At 43.7% G+C, this 16,592-nt stretch overlaps 1 protein-coding gene across 1 annotated transcript; it reads right to left on the bottom strand.

Moving 5' to 3' along the window:
* Positions 1–1,510: 1,510 nt before the first annotated feature.
* Positions 1,511–7,206, bottom strand: LOC113183280 (serine protease 40). The gene is made up of 3 exons (XM_026389559.2): positions 6,966–7,206; positions 4,585–4,760; positions 1,511–1,804 (listed from the first exon to the last, which is right to left on the bottom strand). Exons 1-3 carry the CDS (start codon positions 7,204–7,206, stop codon positions 1,511–1,513), a joined length of 711 nt encoding a protein of 236 aa, XP_026245344.2.
* Positions 7,207–16,592: the final 9,386 nt, after the last annotated feature.

Genomic DNA, 16,592 nt, shown 5'->3' with positions numbered 1-16,592 from the left:
ACTAGAGATTAAACCCAGAGGAGCTCTACCATTAAGAATCACCTCCAGACCTTTTTATTTTTTATTTTGAGAAGGGTCTTCTAATTTGCGCAGTCTAGGCTCTAACTTGTGATCTCCTGTCCTAGTCTCCCATGTTGCAGGGATTATAAGCATGTGTCACTGCATCCAGACAAACATTGGTTCTTCAGTAAATAAGCACTCTGAAAATATACCAACTTAAGTGTACTCTCTACAAAGTCCATACCTTTAGTGAAAGGTCATGCAAGGGATACCCCTAGACCCTGGCTCACCAGTCCTGAAGATGTGTTCTCCACGCTGGGAACCTCCCTTTCAACCAACCACAGGGGGCAGGGTAGCTGATGCCTCTAAAATGTGGCCTCCAAGGAAAAGTCAGACAGGGCCTGTGGCCTCTGGGAATGACCTGCCCTAGTGGGAAGAACAAACTCTTGTGGTCTTTCTCCAGATCTTGGTGTGAAATCCTCCTCAGGTTACTACCTACGTGACCTCAGACAAGTAACTGAACCATCCAGATCTGTAAAAATAGATTGCACCCGGCTAATAGAAGTGAGTGCTGAGGTGGATCCCAGGTAGCAGGGAGTGGGGCTAAAGCTGTGATCCAGTAGGTCTGCAGAGAACACTAGGTGTGGGAGCCTGCCTGCACTGTTAGAGGAGGCCTGAGGGACTTGGGCAATCAGATAACCCCAAGCTTCCCACGGGAACATGTCTATTGAGGGACAAGGCTGAAGTTTGTGTGTGGGTGAACACCAGGCCAGGCGGCATGAGCCACCCTGGGTGGAAGATAAGTGGCAATGGGAACTGTGGGTGCCCAGTGCTCCAGGGGCCAGCTGAGTGCTAGGCCAGCAAGTCCTGGGCCTTCTAAGCCTCAAACACACAAGCTGAAGCAAGCCCAGAGGCACTGGGGCCCAGGCTGATGCAGATATGGGGAGGGGGAGGTGGTGGGTACAGGGGCAACAGGGCTCTCAAGATTGCTGACCCAAGACACAGACCTCAGGGCCCTTTGCCCTTTACTTGAAACTTCTCCAGAAGAGCCTCTGTGACCTGGGGGCCTGGAAGACACTTGCTCATACTCAATGGGGACAAATCATCCAGCTCCAGGATCATGAGAACTTCCCCCACATACTGAGGTTCCAACCCCTGCACTGTGGCTCCTTCTAGAAAACCACATACCCTTGAGGGCAAGACTGGGGCCTGAAGACAGTGACAAGACTCACATATGGCCAGCCCAGTCCCCTGGGTGTCCCCTCACCTGTCCCTTCCTAGGGAGGAGTGAGGCCTTCTGCCACTAAGCAGCTTGAAGCCCAGCAGGGCCTGAGGTATGGCACTGACAGGTTCGAAACAGGAGCCAGAAGTTCCTTGGGTTGTTTTTATTTCATCAGGCCTGGGCCTTAGATGGACAGGACAGGCCAGAGATGGAAGCATGGAAGGACAGTGCAGAGCTCAGCCAGGGGCCTTGTGGAGGAAAGCTGGGCGTGGACGTGCTGTGAGCCTGTCACTGAGCACTGACCAAACTCAGCCACAGCAGGAGGAAATGAGCAGACAGCAGCACAGTCATCCTGGGCTTCAGGACAGGGCTCAGAGCAGGCTGCTTTTGTGTAGATGAGGCCATGATGCTGCTGGGGGTGGGAGCCTCCTTCTGGTGCTGCTTGATCCAGTTAGCGAAGTAGCTGAGATTGGTGAAGACACTGGGGCCAACGGGAAAGCGGCACTCTGCGCTCCAGCTGGTCAGTCCAAACAGGTACCAGACACCGTCCAGCGGGCAGACAAGGGGACCCCCAGAATCTCCCTGAGGAGAGAGACAAAGGACATGGGTAGTAGGACCAAGACAGGCAGGAATATGCATTATCCAGTATGGAGAGGACAAGGTGGACACGAGGGGTCTCCTGGCTGTCTTTGCAACTCCAAAGGACTCTTCTCTCCAAGGCTCTCCCTTTCTTGTTCCTGAGAGCCTAGGAGTGACAAAAATCTCTGTTGCTGCTGCTTATCCCAGGATCCTGCTCTGGGCTTTCTCATGCCCTTACATCCAACCATACCCTGATAATTTTTTCTTTTCTTTTTATTTTCAGTACTAGAGATTAAACTCGGAGGAGCTCTACCATTAAGAAACATCTTCAGAGTCGTGTTCATCAGAACCACAGAGGTACTTTTTTAAAATCCAGGTACAGATGGCCGGGCGCAGTGGTGCACGCTTATAATCCCAGGGACTCAGGAGGCTGAGACAGGAGGATCACAAGTTCAAAACCAGCCTCGCAAATGGTGAGGTGCTAAGCAACTCAGTGAGACCCTATCATAAATTAAAATACAAAATAGGGCTGGGGAAGTGGCTCAGTGGTCAAGTGTCTCTGAGTTCAATCTCCAGTACCCAAATAAATAAATAAATAAATAAAATCCAGGTACAGGGGAAACCTCCTGGATCAATATTTCCAGGCCAGGACCCTAGAGACCCATTCCATAGCCTGGTAGTCACAGACCTCTGAGAAGGCACTGGAGGATGCTAGGAGCCACAGTGTGCCCTCCACCTTTTCATCCACATGGGAGATGGCTTTGAGGTCCATGGGGTGGCTAGGTGGCTGGCCTGGAGGCCTGGCCCAGGGACTTTGGTTAAATCCTCTGTCCAGCAAGGTATCTATGCCTTTTGTCTTTGACTTAATAAGTCTCTAGCATATCTTCATTTCCTTAACTGAGCTTCTTTAGAAAATGCCAAGCTGTTGAATGTGCTAAGGGTAAAAGAGGTGGGCCCAGTCTGGGGCTCAGTTGGAAACACAGAGTTCCAGGGTCTTCAGAAGAATGCTGGGTACTGTTAAGTATGGCAGGGCCCCAGAAGGGAAGGTCCCTTTTAAAAATCACAGGTGAAATGGCTTTACCTCACAAGCCAAAAATAGGAGCTCAAAGAAACATATTGCCCTCTAGCCTTCTGTTGAATAATACCCCCTGGGGAGTCTCTATGCAAGCAGTGCTTGTTGGGACAAGTCCACATGTGGAAAGGGGACCACACAGGCAACAGGAAGAGTCCCAGAAGGTCTGCACTAACTGGACCATCAGAGGGCTTCTCTGAGGAGACTGGAGGAGCAGTGAGGCCTGAGTGTGGTTGGAGACAGGCAAGGACATGGAAATTCTCAGCAGGGAGGTGAAGGGACTGTGTGCAGATTCTGAAAGGATGTTCTGGGGCTGCTGGGGCCAGACCAGCAGCAGGGCTCTGGAACTGGTCAGGATATAGCTGTGGAAGAAGGGAGGGGGCAGTGTCCAGTGGGAAATGGTCAGCACACAGGATTTTCCATGTCAGATCCCCTCTTTATCCAGGTTCAAATGCAAGGCAAGAATAGCAGGCTGACCATTGAGAAGAGGTTGGGTCTTGGTGTCCAGAGGAGGGGTGAAGAGTGCAGGGGAGACAGGAGGGGCCTCCTGCAGCGTGTGACAGACAGAAGTGAGGATCCAAATCAAGAGAGCAAGAAAGAGCATATGCAAACCTGCCAGAGGTAAGGCCTGGTGAGAAGTGAGGACTGAGTAGCAGGAGGAGGTTGTGGGGTCAGGAAGTGAGCATGTGAGAATACTTCTGAGCTGCAGAGCCAGCCAGGAAAGAGCAAGAGCAAGAGGGAAAGTGCAAAAGAGGGAGGGGAGGCTGCAGGAGTGGGGGGAACACAACTCTCAAGGGGGTCAGAGACTCTTCACGCTTAACTTATGGCCATGCATCCTTAGAGTGTTGTCCACGTCCTCTCTTTAATTTCCTCACTATAAAATGGAAAGTTTACACAGAGAAAGCATTCATAATACATGCATCCAATGATGGACCCATATCCAAATATATATAAAGAGATCCTATGATTCAATACAAAAGACAGATGACCCCCACACTTCACAAAAAGGCAATAATATATGAAAAATAGTTTGTAATAGACATATAAAAATATTTATCTTCATTAGTTATCAGATGCAGATCAAAAATCACATACAGTGGTTAAAATGAAAAGAGTGGATGATCCTGAGTAATTGGCAGCAACGTGCAGCAAATTGAACTCTCACTCACTGCTGATGGGAGTATAAATGGACACAGTCATGAAATAACAATCCACTACCAGGGTGACCTCCAATCAAAATGGGGACCTAAAGCTCACACACACAGGATGTTCACAGCAATGACATTCACAGAGAGCCCAAATGGAAACTGCCCCCAATTCCACCAATACGCGGAGGGATAAGTAGAAATGTGTGCTTACACAGTGGAATGGACAAATGTCACTAGCATATATTAGTGACTAAAAGGCAAAAGCCCTCATCACATCTGATTTGCATTCAGGCTAAGTTTAAGAACAAAGCCACAGCACCTTATAAACTAGGAGGGGGCTATTCTGGAGGAGTTATTGACAGGAAGGGGCAATGAGTGGGACCCTATGGGTGCTGGTATATGAATATATCCCTTTCTAAAAATTCATCAAGATACAAAGAAAATGGATGGGATATTAACGGTGCTCTTTAGGGGCTCTAGGTACAAAGAAGACCCAGGGGGAGGGAACACTGCAGCAGAGAGGTGGCCGAGCCCAGCCGGAGACTGTGAGTTGGTTCACTTACCCGGCAGATGGATGTTCCATTCATGGGGTCCCCAGCACACACCATGTCGTCAAAGACACCAACAGATTTTGAGCCAGTTGCGTTGGGGTCTGAATATCTATAATAGGCGTTACAGTCCTCATTGTCTAAGAGACTGACCTCTGCCTCCTGAAGTGTTATGGCAGGTGGCAGTGATTCTGTGGGAGAGGATTCAGATGTGAGGTGCAGCCCAGGGCAAAGCCAACTCCCTCTCCCGCCTGCTTGCTGATGGAGGGTGCCCACTCTAGCTGGCAGGGGCTGGGAAGGCCTCCCTGTTGAATGCAAGACCAGGAGAAAAGGTGTTCTCAAGAGCCACAGTAAGGGGTCTGTGTGGCAAGGACCAGGACAGAGGTCAGTGTGACTTGAAAAGATGAGACACAATCATAGCAGGGCCCAGAATAGGCAGCGCCCTCCTCACCAGTCTGTGGAATTGGGATTTTATCCCAAGCACACTTCAAAATCATAGAAACATTTACTTATGTTTCAGAAACAAGTCTTCTGGCTGCTGTGGAGACAGTGCTGGAGGCAGCAAAGATGGGAACTGGGACTCTCAGTCTGGCTAAGATGCACCAGTGGCATGTGTCACGGGTACCAATAAGACCGGCCCCATCTCAAGGAGCAAGTGGACTTGGACAACTGGATTCTATTTCCAGATGTCACTCACACATGTGGCCTGGGGTCCCCACTTAGGAACACAATGCTAGGATGATGGCTAACTTGGCACAGTGCTTGCTATCTAAGGCCCTGATGGGTGGCAAATCCCAGACCTGAGTTCAGGCCAAGCAACTGTGGTCAGGCGAGGGCCTGGAGAAAGGACACTGAGGGCCCACTGATGTCAGCTACTCTGTGCCCTCGTGGTTGCCCCAGCCCATGACTTCCCTTCATGCTCCAACTATTATCTAGACCCATTTTGGAGATCCTCCTTGCTTTGCCAGTGGTTCTTGGAGTGCGACAATACATCCCAGCAGGGTGTCCTTGGAAATGTTGAAGTGTTAGCTATTCTCATGATTGACATTTAGAGACCAAGACCAGGGATGATGATTCTGATCTCAACCCCAAAGAAGTTCCTGTCTCCAAAGTCCATGCAGAGATGTTCTTCTAGATAGTAACCCTATGAATCACGCCAAATTTACATTTTGCTTCTTTTTTTTCACTCACCAGTATATTTTCCTAAATCAAAAGCATTCACTCTTGTGTAAAAATCTTTGCTTGACATTCTCCCTCTCAACCTAAAACTACACAGTCAGCCCGGCGTGGTGGTGCATGCCTGCAATCCCAGCGGCTCGGGAGGCTAAGGCAAGAGGATTGCAAGTTCAAAGGCAGCCTCAGCAATGGCGAGGCACTAAGCAACTCAGTGAGACTCTATCTCTAAATAAAATACAGAATAGGGGTAGACATGTAGCTCAGTGTTCCGAGAGTCCCTGAGTTCAATCCCCAGTACCAAAAAACAAAAAACAAAACAAAACAACAACAACAAAAACTCTACACAGTCGTCCTTCAGTATCTGCAGGGACCCCATACCAAAATTTCAAATGCTCAAGTCCTTTATTAAAAAAAGGTATAGTATATGCATAGAACAAATACTTTGTTATGCTCTAAATCATCCCTAGATTATTTGTAATACCTAACACAATGTAAGTTCTATGTAAATAGTTGTTATACTATATTGTTTATAGAATAATGAAAATACATATTACCTAACCCCCATTCTTCTCCCACCATTTTGTGTGTGTGTGTGTGTAGGGGGGATTGAACCCAGGAGTATTTGAGCCATACCCTAGCCTCTTTTAAATTTTTATTTAGAGACTAGGTTTCACTAAATTGCTGAAGGTGGTTTTGAACTCGTGATTCTCCTGCTTTAGCCTTCTGAGCCACTGGGATTATAGGCATGGGCCACCGTGGCTGGCCCACCAATGATTTGGATCCACCATTGTTTGAGTCCACAGATGTGGAACCTGTGGAAACTGGCAGAATAGGCAAGTTTTGCTTGCACTCATGGATGAGCAGTGAGGTTCAGAGAGGTAAATGTCCTTTAGTCATAAATGCCCCAGCTGGTCTCAGCCAGACACAGGTCCTTTTCTTATGGATACTCAACACTTTCCATAGCCATGAAAGATAAATCAGAACCTTGGAGTCTGGCTGTTCAGAGCCCTGGAAATGAGAATGGCTCTGGAGTCAAAGAGCTCAAGTTTCTGATTCTGAAAGTAAGAGGTATTTTTTTTTTTGTTTGTTTTCCTTCTCGTTTTTTTATTTTTTCTGTTTGTTTTGTTTTGTTTTCACAGTAGACTGAGGAATATGTGAAGTTTTAGAAGGACAGGAAGGGCCTACAATGGTCTCCCAACCCCTTGCCCTCTTTTGCTTGCCTGCATGATCAGTTTCATCAACTGTCATCCCCCAGCCACTTATCCAGCAGGAACTCTTAGGGTCCGGCTTTGTGGAGCTGTCTGGGAGACAGGCAGGCAGGACATGGGAGTTGAAATTCACAGGCACGTGCAGCTTCATCAAGGTGATGTCACTCCCTAAAAAATGATGCTTGTCGAAATCTGGGTGGACAATAAGCTGGCTCACTGCCATCTGCATGCTGTAGTTACTGGGATCCGTCATCCGGTTGTACCCTAGCAGGATCCAGTAGTCATCTGGGTTCTGGGACCTGTCGGGAGGCAGATGCTCTGAGTGCTGCACGGGCACCCTGGCTCCGACTGTCCACCCACCTGGCAGACAACCAGCCTCACCCCATCATTTCAGAAGTTTCTCTGGCCTCCTTTTCTAATACCGGGATAGCCCTTCTCTTGAGGTAAGTTTGATTCTGCCCACAGCCCTAGGATATTAGTCCTTTGAAGGCTTCTAATGGCTTTTCCAGCATGCCCCAGAATCCAAGGAGCAGAGGACCTTATTGCTAGAAAGAAACATATAGGGTACATCAAGTTGCGCTCCTTCATCTTGGAGGGGAAGAGATGTGTCCCATTTTCATCCCTGATCAAACTCTCTTATGTCCCAACAGACTTCTCAAAGTCCCCACTTTCCTGGCACTCGACAAGTCGTAGTGAAGGAAAAGGAGGAATACATGGAAACTTCCTGTTTTTGAAACCCTAGTGACCTTCCAGCCCACATGACACACTTGTGTGGTGCCCCTACCCAGACTCTTCATGCCTGGATCCTTCTCTCCAAAAGACCCTCCAGTTCCATGCTTTCACTCTGGATGGAACCATGGTGTCCCCCCTGACATGTCCTTAGGGTCTACTGTGGAAGTTGGGCTTGTGTCTCGCTTTCAAGGTGGGTCTTGCATCTCCACAACTCCCATGTGGGCTTGGTACTCCTAGGTGCTGAATATAAAAATGGAACCCAGTTGGGATCTCACAGTCAGCCTCTCCTACAGCTCTGTCCTCTGGGATGAACTGTGGTGTCCTCCTTTTTTCTCTCTGGTCACAGAGTGAGTCAGCCTCCTGATGATCTGCCTCACTCTCTCAGGGCAGAAACTATTTACTCATCCCTTATACTGGTCTAGGGGATGGTGGTGCCCTCAGCTCTTCCTAGGTATATCACTACAGGAGCAGCAGGAACCCCTGGTGTTGGTTAAACAGGGTCCCAGGACAACTCCAGAGAGGAATGTAGTGCAATGTGCAGGTTGCTAGGACCTGGGCCCAAGACTCCACAGAAGGTGTGCCCTGGATAGCTTGTGGAGAGCCCTGGATAGCTTGTGGAGAGCCCTGGCTAGAGGAGGCAAGACATCTGTCTATGTGGGCTAACCCCAATCCACCTGCCCTGGGAAACAGGGACCTGGGACTAGCATTCTGACACATGGACCTGTTCTACACGTGTGGCCAGGGATAAGTTCACAGTCACTACCATTTGCACAAGAGTTAACTAAGGTCTGATGACATCTGCTGACACTGTCTAGGAGTGGGTAGGACACAGACTACAAAGTCCATCCTGAGAGAGATGAGATTTTTATCCCTCGTGTTTATGGAAAATAAAGAGTAGGGGTGGTCATTTTTGAACTCCAGTCTAATTTCCAGTATTTATTGGTAATCACAACCAGAGTGAATTAATTTCTAGTTAGCTATTTAAAAGTAACATGTGGGCTGGGTTGTAGCTCAGTGGTAGAGCACTTGCCTTGCGCGCGTGAGGCCCTGGGTTCAACCCTCAGCACCACATAAGTAAATAAATAAAGAGATCGTGTCCATCTACAACTAAAAAAATATTTAAAAAAAATAAAAATAAGAGCAATGTGCATGTCATGGTGACAACTACATCATCTTGGTGGGTTTACCAAAGTGGAAGTGGGGGTGGGGGAGTGCAGAGCATCCTTAGGGTGTAAGATGAAGTCCAAGGCCTCTGCCTGAAAGATGCCCACAGACAAGCAGGGATGGCATTCCAGGTAGAGGGCACATTGGGCCAAAGGCAGGGCAACAGCACAGGGACATCTGATGGCAGCAAACTATCCTAGAATAAAGCCTAAATAGGCTTGCCCACCTTGTGCCTCCCTCCTGCAGTCCCTTCCTAATGGCTGGGGCCCCACAGAGGGAAATTGCACCTTTGGAAGCAGTGGGCTGCAGAGGCCACCCAGTTGCTGTCAATGAGGGCAGCTCCACAGACATATGTGCCATTGAGAAATACACTGGCCTGCCACGGCCACTGTTCAGGTTCTGCATTCTGACCACCAAAGATCTTCCCTGTAAATCTGGTCCTGCCACATACTGCGGAGACAATTCCAGACATGAAGTATCTGCATTCAGAATACCAGCCCTTGATGCCCCCACATATCAACTTCAACAGCACCTAGGGGACACCATGGCCCCTCCTCTCATTTCCCAGGTAGGAATATCCAAGGCCCAGGATGAAGTGACATGCATGAGTTCCGGCAGGGGGATATCAGCCTGATGCTGCATCTCATGGAAAAAGTCCGCACAGAGCAGAGGTCCAGGGAGGGCTGTGGGTCCTGAACTGGGCTCAGATCTTTTTCACCTAAGGAGCACAGCCCTATTTGAAGACAAACTGAAAACTGATAGAAGGGATGTTACTGTTCAGGGCTTAGGTTGCTTGACTGTGACCTCCCACCTCTGCTGGTTAAAAAGAAGGTGTGATAACACCCAGAAAAGCTAATGCAGGCCCTTGGCCCATGAACTGACATGAAATTAATTGAAGGAAAAACTATAAGGGAAACAAGGCACTCTTTGTATATTCCCCTTTCCCAGGCCTTCTCAGTCCCCCTCCCATTGCCCCCTCTCCTGATTCAGAGGCCTCCTGGCTGCCTACTTTCAGGACTCCTATAGTTCCTATAGCTAGATTTGGCCTGGCTGAGGTCATCCTGGGAAATGTCAGAGGTCGGGAGAAGGGGAAGGGATATGAGTTCTGCTGAAAGACGAATAGGGCCTGGCCCCTCTGAGGCCACCCCTTGCATCTGCCCACTTACCCTCTGATAGGTTGGGCATGGTGTTTTGGGCATGCAGTGGCTGGAGGCACAGGCAGAACAGGAGAGTAGCCAGCATACAGAGCCCCTGCCTGCCTACGCCTGATCGTTTGATCCCGGTACTCGCCATGTGGTCGGTTCACATCTGCTTCGCGGATGAATCAGACAGCGCGCGCTCCTGTAGCAAACAGCTCGCTGGCAAACCGCCTGGATCTGTCCAAGGGTTCCAGGAACCAGACCTTACCAATGGCTGCCCAGTGCGAGAAGTGGCAAGGCGAATGTGCAAGAGCCCCAGGGTTGCAGGAGACAATGATCACTGGGAGGCCCCGGATTGAAGGGAGAGACAGGGTGTTGCAGGGCCCCTCCCTCTTGCCTCCAGGGACACGTTCCTCCCCAGTGCAAAATACACTCACCACATTTTTCCACCCAAATTTCCACGAGTCTCATCCCATTATAACGTCCACTCAAAATGCAAAATGTCATCGTCCACACCTAAAAATCACCACCTCATCAGTCCACAATGCCCTCCTCAAAATCCTCTAAATTCGGTGTGGACGAGTTTCTCCAGCAGTAATCTATTAAATACAGTTCTTGAGTACAATTCTTGAAATATTTCCAATTCCGGGCTTTGAGCAAGTTAGATAACTGCTGTACCACTGAGCTACATTCCTAGCCACCCTCCATTTTTTTTTTTCCTCTATTTTCTTTTGATACTGGGTCTTGCTAAATTGACCAGTCTGGCCTAAAGTTGTGATCCTCCTGCCTTGGCCTCTGGAGTTTCTGGGATTACAGGTGTGTGCCACCATGCCCAGCCTTCTGGTTCCTTTTTCTTTTTTCTTGCAACTTCTACCCACTGCCTAATTCCAAAGTCATTGAAATGTTTTTAGGTAAGTAGTTCTCTTCTCCTGGGTTTTGCTTTCCACAGTTTCTCATGATCAACTCTGGTCCAAAAATATTAAATGGAAAATTGCAGAAATAAACAATTCCTAAATATGAAATATCACACCATCCTGCTCCATTCCACCCAGGATGTGAATCATCTCATTTTTTTCTAATTTTTTTTTGGTTCTTTTTAAAATTATATATGACAATAGAATATACTATGACATAATTTAAAAAGCAAGCAATATAATTTATTCTAATTCAATCCCCAGGATTTCTCCATCCCCTCTGCTCCTTCTACTCCTTTCCTCTACTGTATTGATCATTCTACCACTTACTTATAGTTGTTGTTTTTTTAATTAGTGTCTTGTAAATGTAGATGATGGTGAGACTCACTGTAGTGTATACATGTGAAAGTTAGGTCAGATTCATTCCACTGACTTTCCCTATCCCATCCCTCCTCTCTTCCTTTCATTCCCCTTTGTCTACTCCTCTGATCTTACTTCTATCTTTTGTTTTTATCCCCCCTCCCTACCATATTTTGGATTAGCTTCCACATATCAGAGAAAACATTCAACCTTTGGGTTTAGAGGATTGGCTTATTTCATCTCAGCATGATATTCTCTGGACCCATTCATCTATCAACAAATGCCATAATTTCATTTTTCTTTTTGGCTAAATAATACTCCATTGTGTATATGTACCACATTTTCTTGATCCATTCATTTGTTGACGGACACCTAAGTTGGCTCCATATATTACCTTTTGTGATCTGTGCTGCTATAAACAGTGATATGAATATGACATTATAGTGTACTGATTTTATTTATTTATTTATTATTTTGGGGGGTACCAGGGGCACCCAATCACTGAGCCACATCCCTAGCCCTATTTTGTATTTTATTTAGCGACAGGGTCTCACTGAGTTGCTAAGCACCTCACCATTGCTGAGGCTGCCTTTGAACTTGTGATACTCCTGCCTCAGCCTCCTGAGCTGCTGGGATTACAGGCATGCACCACAGTGCTTGGCTCTTAGTATGCTGATTTTAAATCCTTTGGATATATTCCAAGGAGTAGGATAGCTGGGTCATATGGTTGTTCCATTCCTAATTTTTTGAGGAATCTCCATACTGCTTTTCAGAGTGATTGTACTAATTTGCAGACCCGCCAGCAAAGTATGAGGACTCCCTTTTCCCCACATCCTTGCCAATACTAATTGTTCCTTGTATTCTTGATAATTGCCATTTTGACTAAAGAGAAATGAAATCTCAGTGTGGTTTTAATTTGCATTTCTCTAATTGCTAAAGATGTTGAACATCTTTTTCAGATATTTGTTGTCATTTGAGAAGTGTCTGATTAGTTCCTTAGCCCATTGGGTTAGTTGGTTATTTTGGTGTTAAGTTTTTTGAGCTCACTGTATATCCTGGAGATTAATGCCCTATCTGAAGTGCAGGTGACAAAGATTTTCTCCCATTCTGTAGGCTGTTCACATTCTTGATTGTTTCCTTTGCTGTGAGGAAGCTTTTAATTTGATACCATCCCATTTATTGATTTTTAATTTTTCATGATTATATTTATGTTTTTATTAGTGCATTGTATTTATACATAATATTGTGACATTCATATATGCACATAATGTAATTTACTCTAATTGGTTCCCCAGTATTTCTCCTTTCTCTCTTTGTTCCCTTTTTCTGCTCTTCAGGTCTTCCTTGTATTTATTCATAATTACTTTTTTAAAAACTTTTTTTTATTTTATTAAATTTCCTTTCTAATTTATTAAATTCAGCATAAGTTTTTATTTATATGTGACAGCGGAATGCATTATAATTCTTATTACACATATACAGCACAATTTTCCATGTCTCTGGTTGTATACACAGTATATTTACACCAATTCGTGTCTTCATACATGTACTTTGGATAATAATGATCATCACATTCCACCATCTCATAAGTACTTTTTTGTTGGTGTGTTAGAACTATAAAAAAGTGGGATTCATACTGTTACATATATACAATATGGTTTATTTTATTCCTTAATAATTTGTTGGGAATAAATTTGCAGTCTCACCAACAATATATAAGTGTTCCTTTCTCTCCACCTCCTCACCAGCACTTTTTGTTCATGATCTTTTCTTTTTTTGTATAACGAAAATCTGTTAACTATTTTTTTTTGACAGCATTTTGTTTTTACAATAACTCCTTTTGGCAGGAGTAATCTCAAAAAACTAAAAATATGTTTCATATTTTTAAAAAAGCACTGCATTTTTGTGTTTTGAGAAATTTGATAAGGAATGTGTAACCTGCACAAAATGTTTATTGACATTTATTATCCACTGTAGAGGCCATAGTGATATATCATTGACCACATAAAAACAAGAATCAAATTTGTTGGAGAAGTATCAGAATATGTGGAAGCAGTTAATCTAAGGCAACTGCCTAAAGATGATGATCTAACACATGCAGCTGCAGAAAGTGTATATACCTACCGCTCTATGAGACATAACTGGTATAGATAAAGAACTACTCTTCTAAGTTAATGTCACTCATTTTCAACTATAAGCTTCCATGTGCAAGGAGAAAAGGGCAGCTTTGGCAGAAGAACTGAGTAAACAGTTAAATAATTTCAGTTTTAGTTTAGTATTGTCAGATACTTTCAATAGTCAAATCATTTAAGTTAATTCTAAAAATGATTTGGATTTTTTCCTTTCTGTCCATTCATGGGATCAAAGTAAAGCTTTTATGGGTATAAACTGCCAAAGATAAACCCTTCATGAGTTACAAAGGTACCAAAAACATTCACTGGAGAAAAGATAGCCTATTCAATAAATGGTGCTGGGAAAATTGGAACTCCACATGTAACAAAAGGAAATCAAACCCCTATCTCTCACCCTGCACAAAACTCAATTCAAATTGGATCAAATACTTAGGCACTACACCAGAGACCCTGTGCCTAATACAAGAAAAAGTAGGCCCAAATCTTCACTATGTTGGCTTAGGATCTGACTTCCTTAGTAAGACTCCTAAAGCCCAAGAAGTAAAATCAAGAATCAATAAATGAAACGAATTCAACTAAAAATCTTCTCAGCAAAGGAAAAAATCAATAACGTGAAGAGAGAGCCTACAGAATGGGAGAAAATCTTTATCACACATGCTTCATATGTGGGTTTGTATCCGTGTCTTCTGTTCTATTCCATTGGTATTCTTGCCTGTTTTGGAGTCAGTACTATGCTGGTTTTGTTATAATTGCTTGTTTTGGTGCCAGTATTATGCTGGTTTTGTTAGTATAATTTGAGATCCATTATTAGATACCTCCTGCTTCACTTTTCTCACCAATGATTGCTTTGGCTATTCTGAGTCTTTTATTTTTCCAAATGAATTTCATGACTGATTTTTCTATTTTTGTGAAGAACATCATTGGCATTTTGATGAGAATCACAATGAGTCTTAGAGAGCTTTGGTAGGATAGTCATTTTGATAATATTAATTCTGCCTATCCAAGAACATGGGAGGTTTTCCATCTGCTGAGTTCTTCTTCAATTTCTTTCTTTGGTGTTGTATAGTTTTCATGGTAGATGTCCTTCACCCTTCTTGTTAGATTGATTCCCAAACTTTGTTTTATTTTTAGTTCATTGTGAATGGGATAGTTTTCCTAATATCTTTTTTGGCAGATTCATTATTGGAGAATAGGAACTCAATTGATTTCTGGGTGTTGATTTTGTATCCTGCTTCTTTGTTGAATTCATTTATGAGCTCTAGAAGTCTTCTGGTGGGGGTCTTCCAAATATGGAATCATGTCGTCAGCAAACAGGGGTAGTTAAAACTATTCCTTTTCATATTCCTTTAATTTTCTTCTCTTGTCTAATCGCTGTGGCTAGAGTTTCGAGTATAAGGTTGCATAGGAATGGTGAGAGTGGGCATCCTTGTCTTGTTCCTATTTTTAGAGGAAATGCTTTCAGTTTTTCTCCATTCAGAATAATATTGGCCTTGGGTTTATCATGTATATCCTTTATGTTAAGTTCCTTCTATCCCTAGTTTTTCTAGTGTTTTAAGCATTAATGGATGCTGTCCAGTACTTTCTCTGCATCTATTGAGATAATCATGTGATCCTGGTCTTTAAGTCTATTTATGTGATGAATTACATTTGTTGATTTCTGTATGTTGACCAATCTTGCATCCCTGGGATGAATCACACTTGATCATGGTGCAATGATTTTTTATGTGTTTTTTTTAATGTGGTTTGCCAATATTTTAATAAGAATTTTTGCATCCATGTTCATCAAGGATATTGGTCTGAAATTTTCTTTCCTTGATGTGTCTTTGGTTTGGGTATCAGGGTGATACTGGCTTCAAAGAAAGAGTTTGGAAGAGTCCTATCCTTTTCTATTTGAAGGAATAATTTGAAAAGGATTTGTGTTCTTTTTTAAAGGTTAGTAGAACTCAGCGGAGAATCAATTCTGGTCCTGGGCTTTTCTTTGTTGGAAGGCTTTTGATGGCTGCTTCAACTTCATGAATAGAAACTGATCTGTTTAAATTTTCTATCCTCTTGGGTGGGTCTCTAGGAATTTGTTCATATCTTCAAGATTTTCTAGTCTAGTTGAGTATACACTTTCTGAGTATCATAGTTTCTGATCATCCTTTGGATTTCAGTAGTATCTATGGTGATACTTCCTTTTTTCATCTTGGATTTTGATAATTTGTGTTTTTTTCTATCTTTCTTTTAGTTATTTTGGCCTAATGTTTATCAATTTGTTTTTTCTTTAAAAAATATTATTCTTTGTTTCATTGATCTTTTATATTTTTTAAAGATCTCAATTTCATTGATTTTGTCTCTGATTTTAATAATTCCCTGTCTTCTACTGATTTTGATATTGGTTTGTTCTTCTTTTTCTGGAGTCTGGAGATGTAGTGTTAGATTATCTATTATTATTCCATACTTTTAATGTATGAGCTTAATGCTATGAACTCTACTCTTAGAACTGCCTTCACACTGTCCCAAAGATTTTGATATGTTATATCCTGTTCTCATTTTCCTTTAAGTATTTTTTAAATTTCTCTCCCAATTCCCCTGCTATCCAATTATCATTCAAGAGTGTATTATTTAATATCCAGATGTTAGAGTGTTTTCTATTTTTATCTTATCATTAATTTCTAATTTCATTCCATCATGATATGATAGAATGCAAGGTATCATGTCTATTTTTTGTTTGTTTGTTTGCTAAAATTTTCTTTGTGATTTATTTGTGTCTATTTTAGAAAATGTTCCATGTGCTTCTGAGAAGGAAGTAAATTCAGTCATGGATGGATGAAATATTTTAAAGATGTCTATTAGGTCCAAATTATATATTGTATTTTTTAGTTCTCTAGAATCTCTACTTAGTTTTTGTTCAGATGATCTCATCAGTGTTGAAAGAGATGTAATGAGAAAGCAGTTGAAATTCAAATTGGTTTTTCTCTAAATGTGACTAGTCATTGTTCTCTTGAAGCTTTAAAAAATTTTATCCTTATCCTCCACGTCAGGCATCTGGGGCACATAGCATCATGTTGTTCTCTCCATAGGGCTTGTGTAGCTCTGCCCCTGTGGTGTTGTTGGTTGCAGCCCAAGTAGCTTTTCTATTGGCTTGTCTTTGCATGATTCATGCAGCTTTTCTAGGACGAATCCCACATTACTGGCATTTCTCAATCTCAGGGGTCT

The sequence above is a fragment of the Urocitellus parryii genome, chromosome 1, assembly GCF_045843805.1.
Source record: "Urocitellus parryii isolate mUroPar1 chromosome 1, mUroPar1.hap1, whole genome shotgun sequence".
NCBI lineage: Eukaryota > Metazoa > Chordata > Mammalia > Rodentia > Sciuridae > Urocitellus > Urocitellus parryii.
Note: the sequence above shows the minus strand (reverse complement) of the source record. Positions and strands in the feature narration are given on the sequence as shown.

What these genes read in the sequence shown, in the direction of transcription:
- LOC113183280 (XM_026389559.2), bottom strand. Translation starts at nt 7,206, where the DNA reads ATGACGGATCCCAGTAACTACAGCATGCAGATGGCAGTGAGCCAGCTT. An exon ending in TGATGAAACTGATCATGCAG is followed by an intron (nt 4,761 to 6,965) that starts GCAAGCAAAAGA and finishes CCTCTCCCACAG; the next exon opens with AATCACTGCCACCTGCCATA. An exon ending in ATGGAACATCCATCTGCCGG is followed by an intron (nt 1,805 to 4,584) that starts GTAAGTGAACCA and finishes CTCTCTCCTCAG; the next exon opens with GGAGATTCTGGGGGTCCCCT.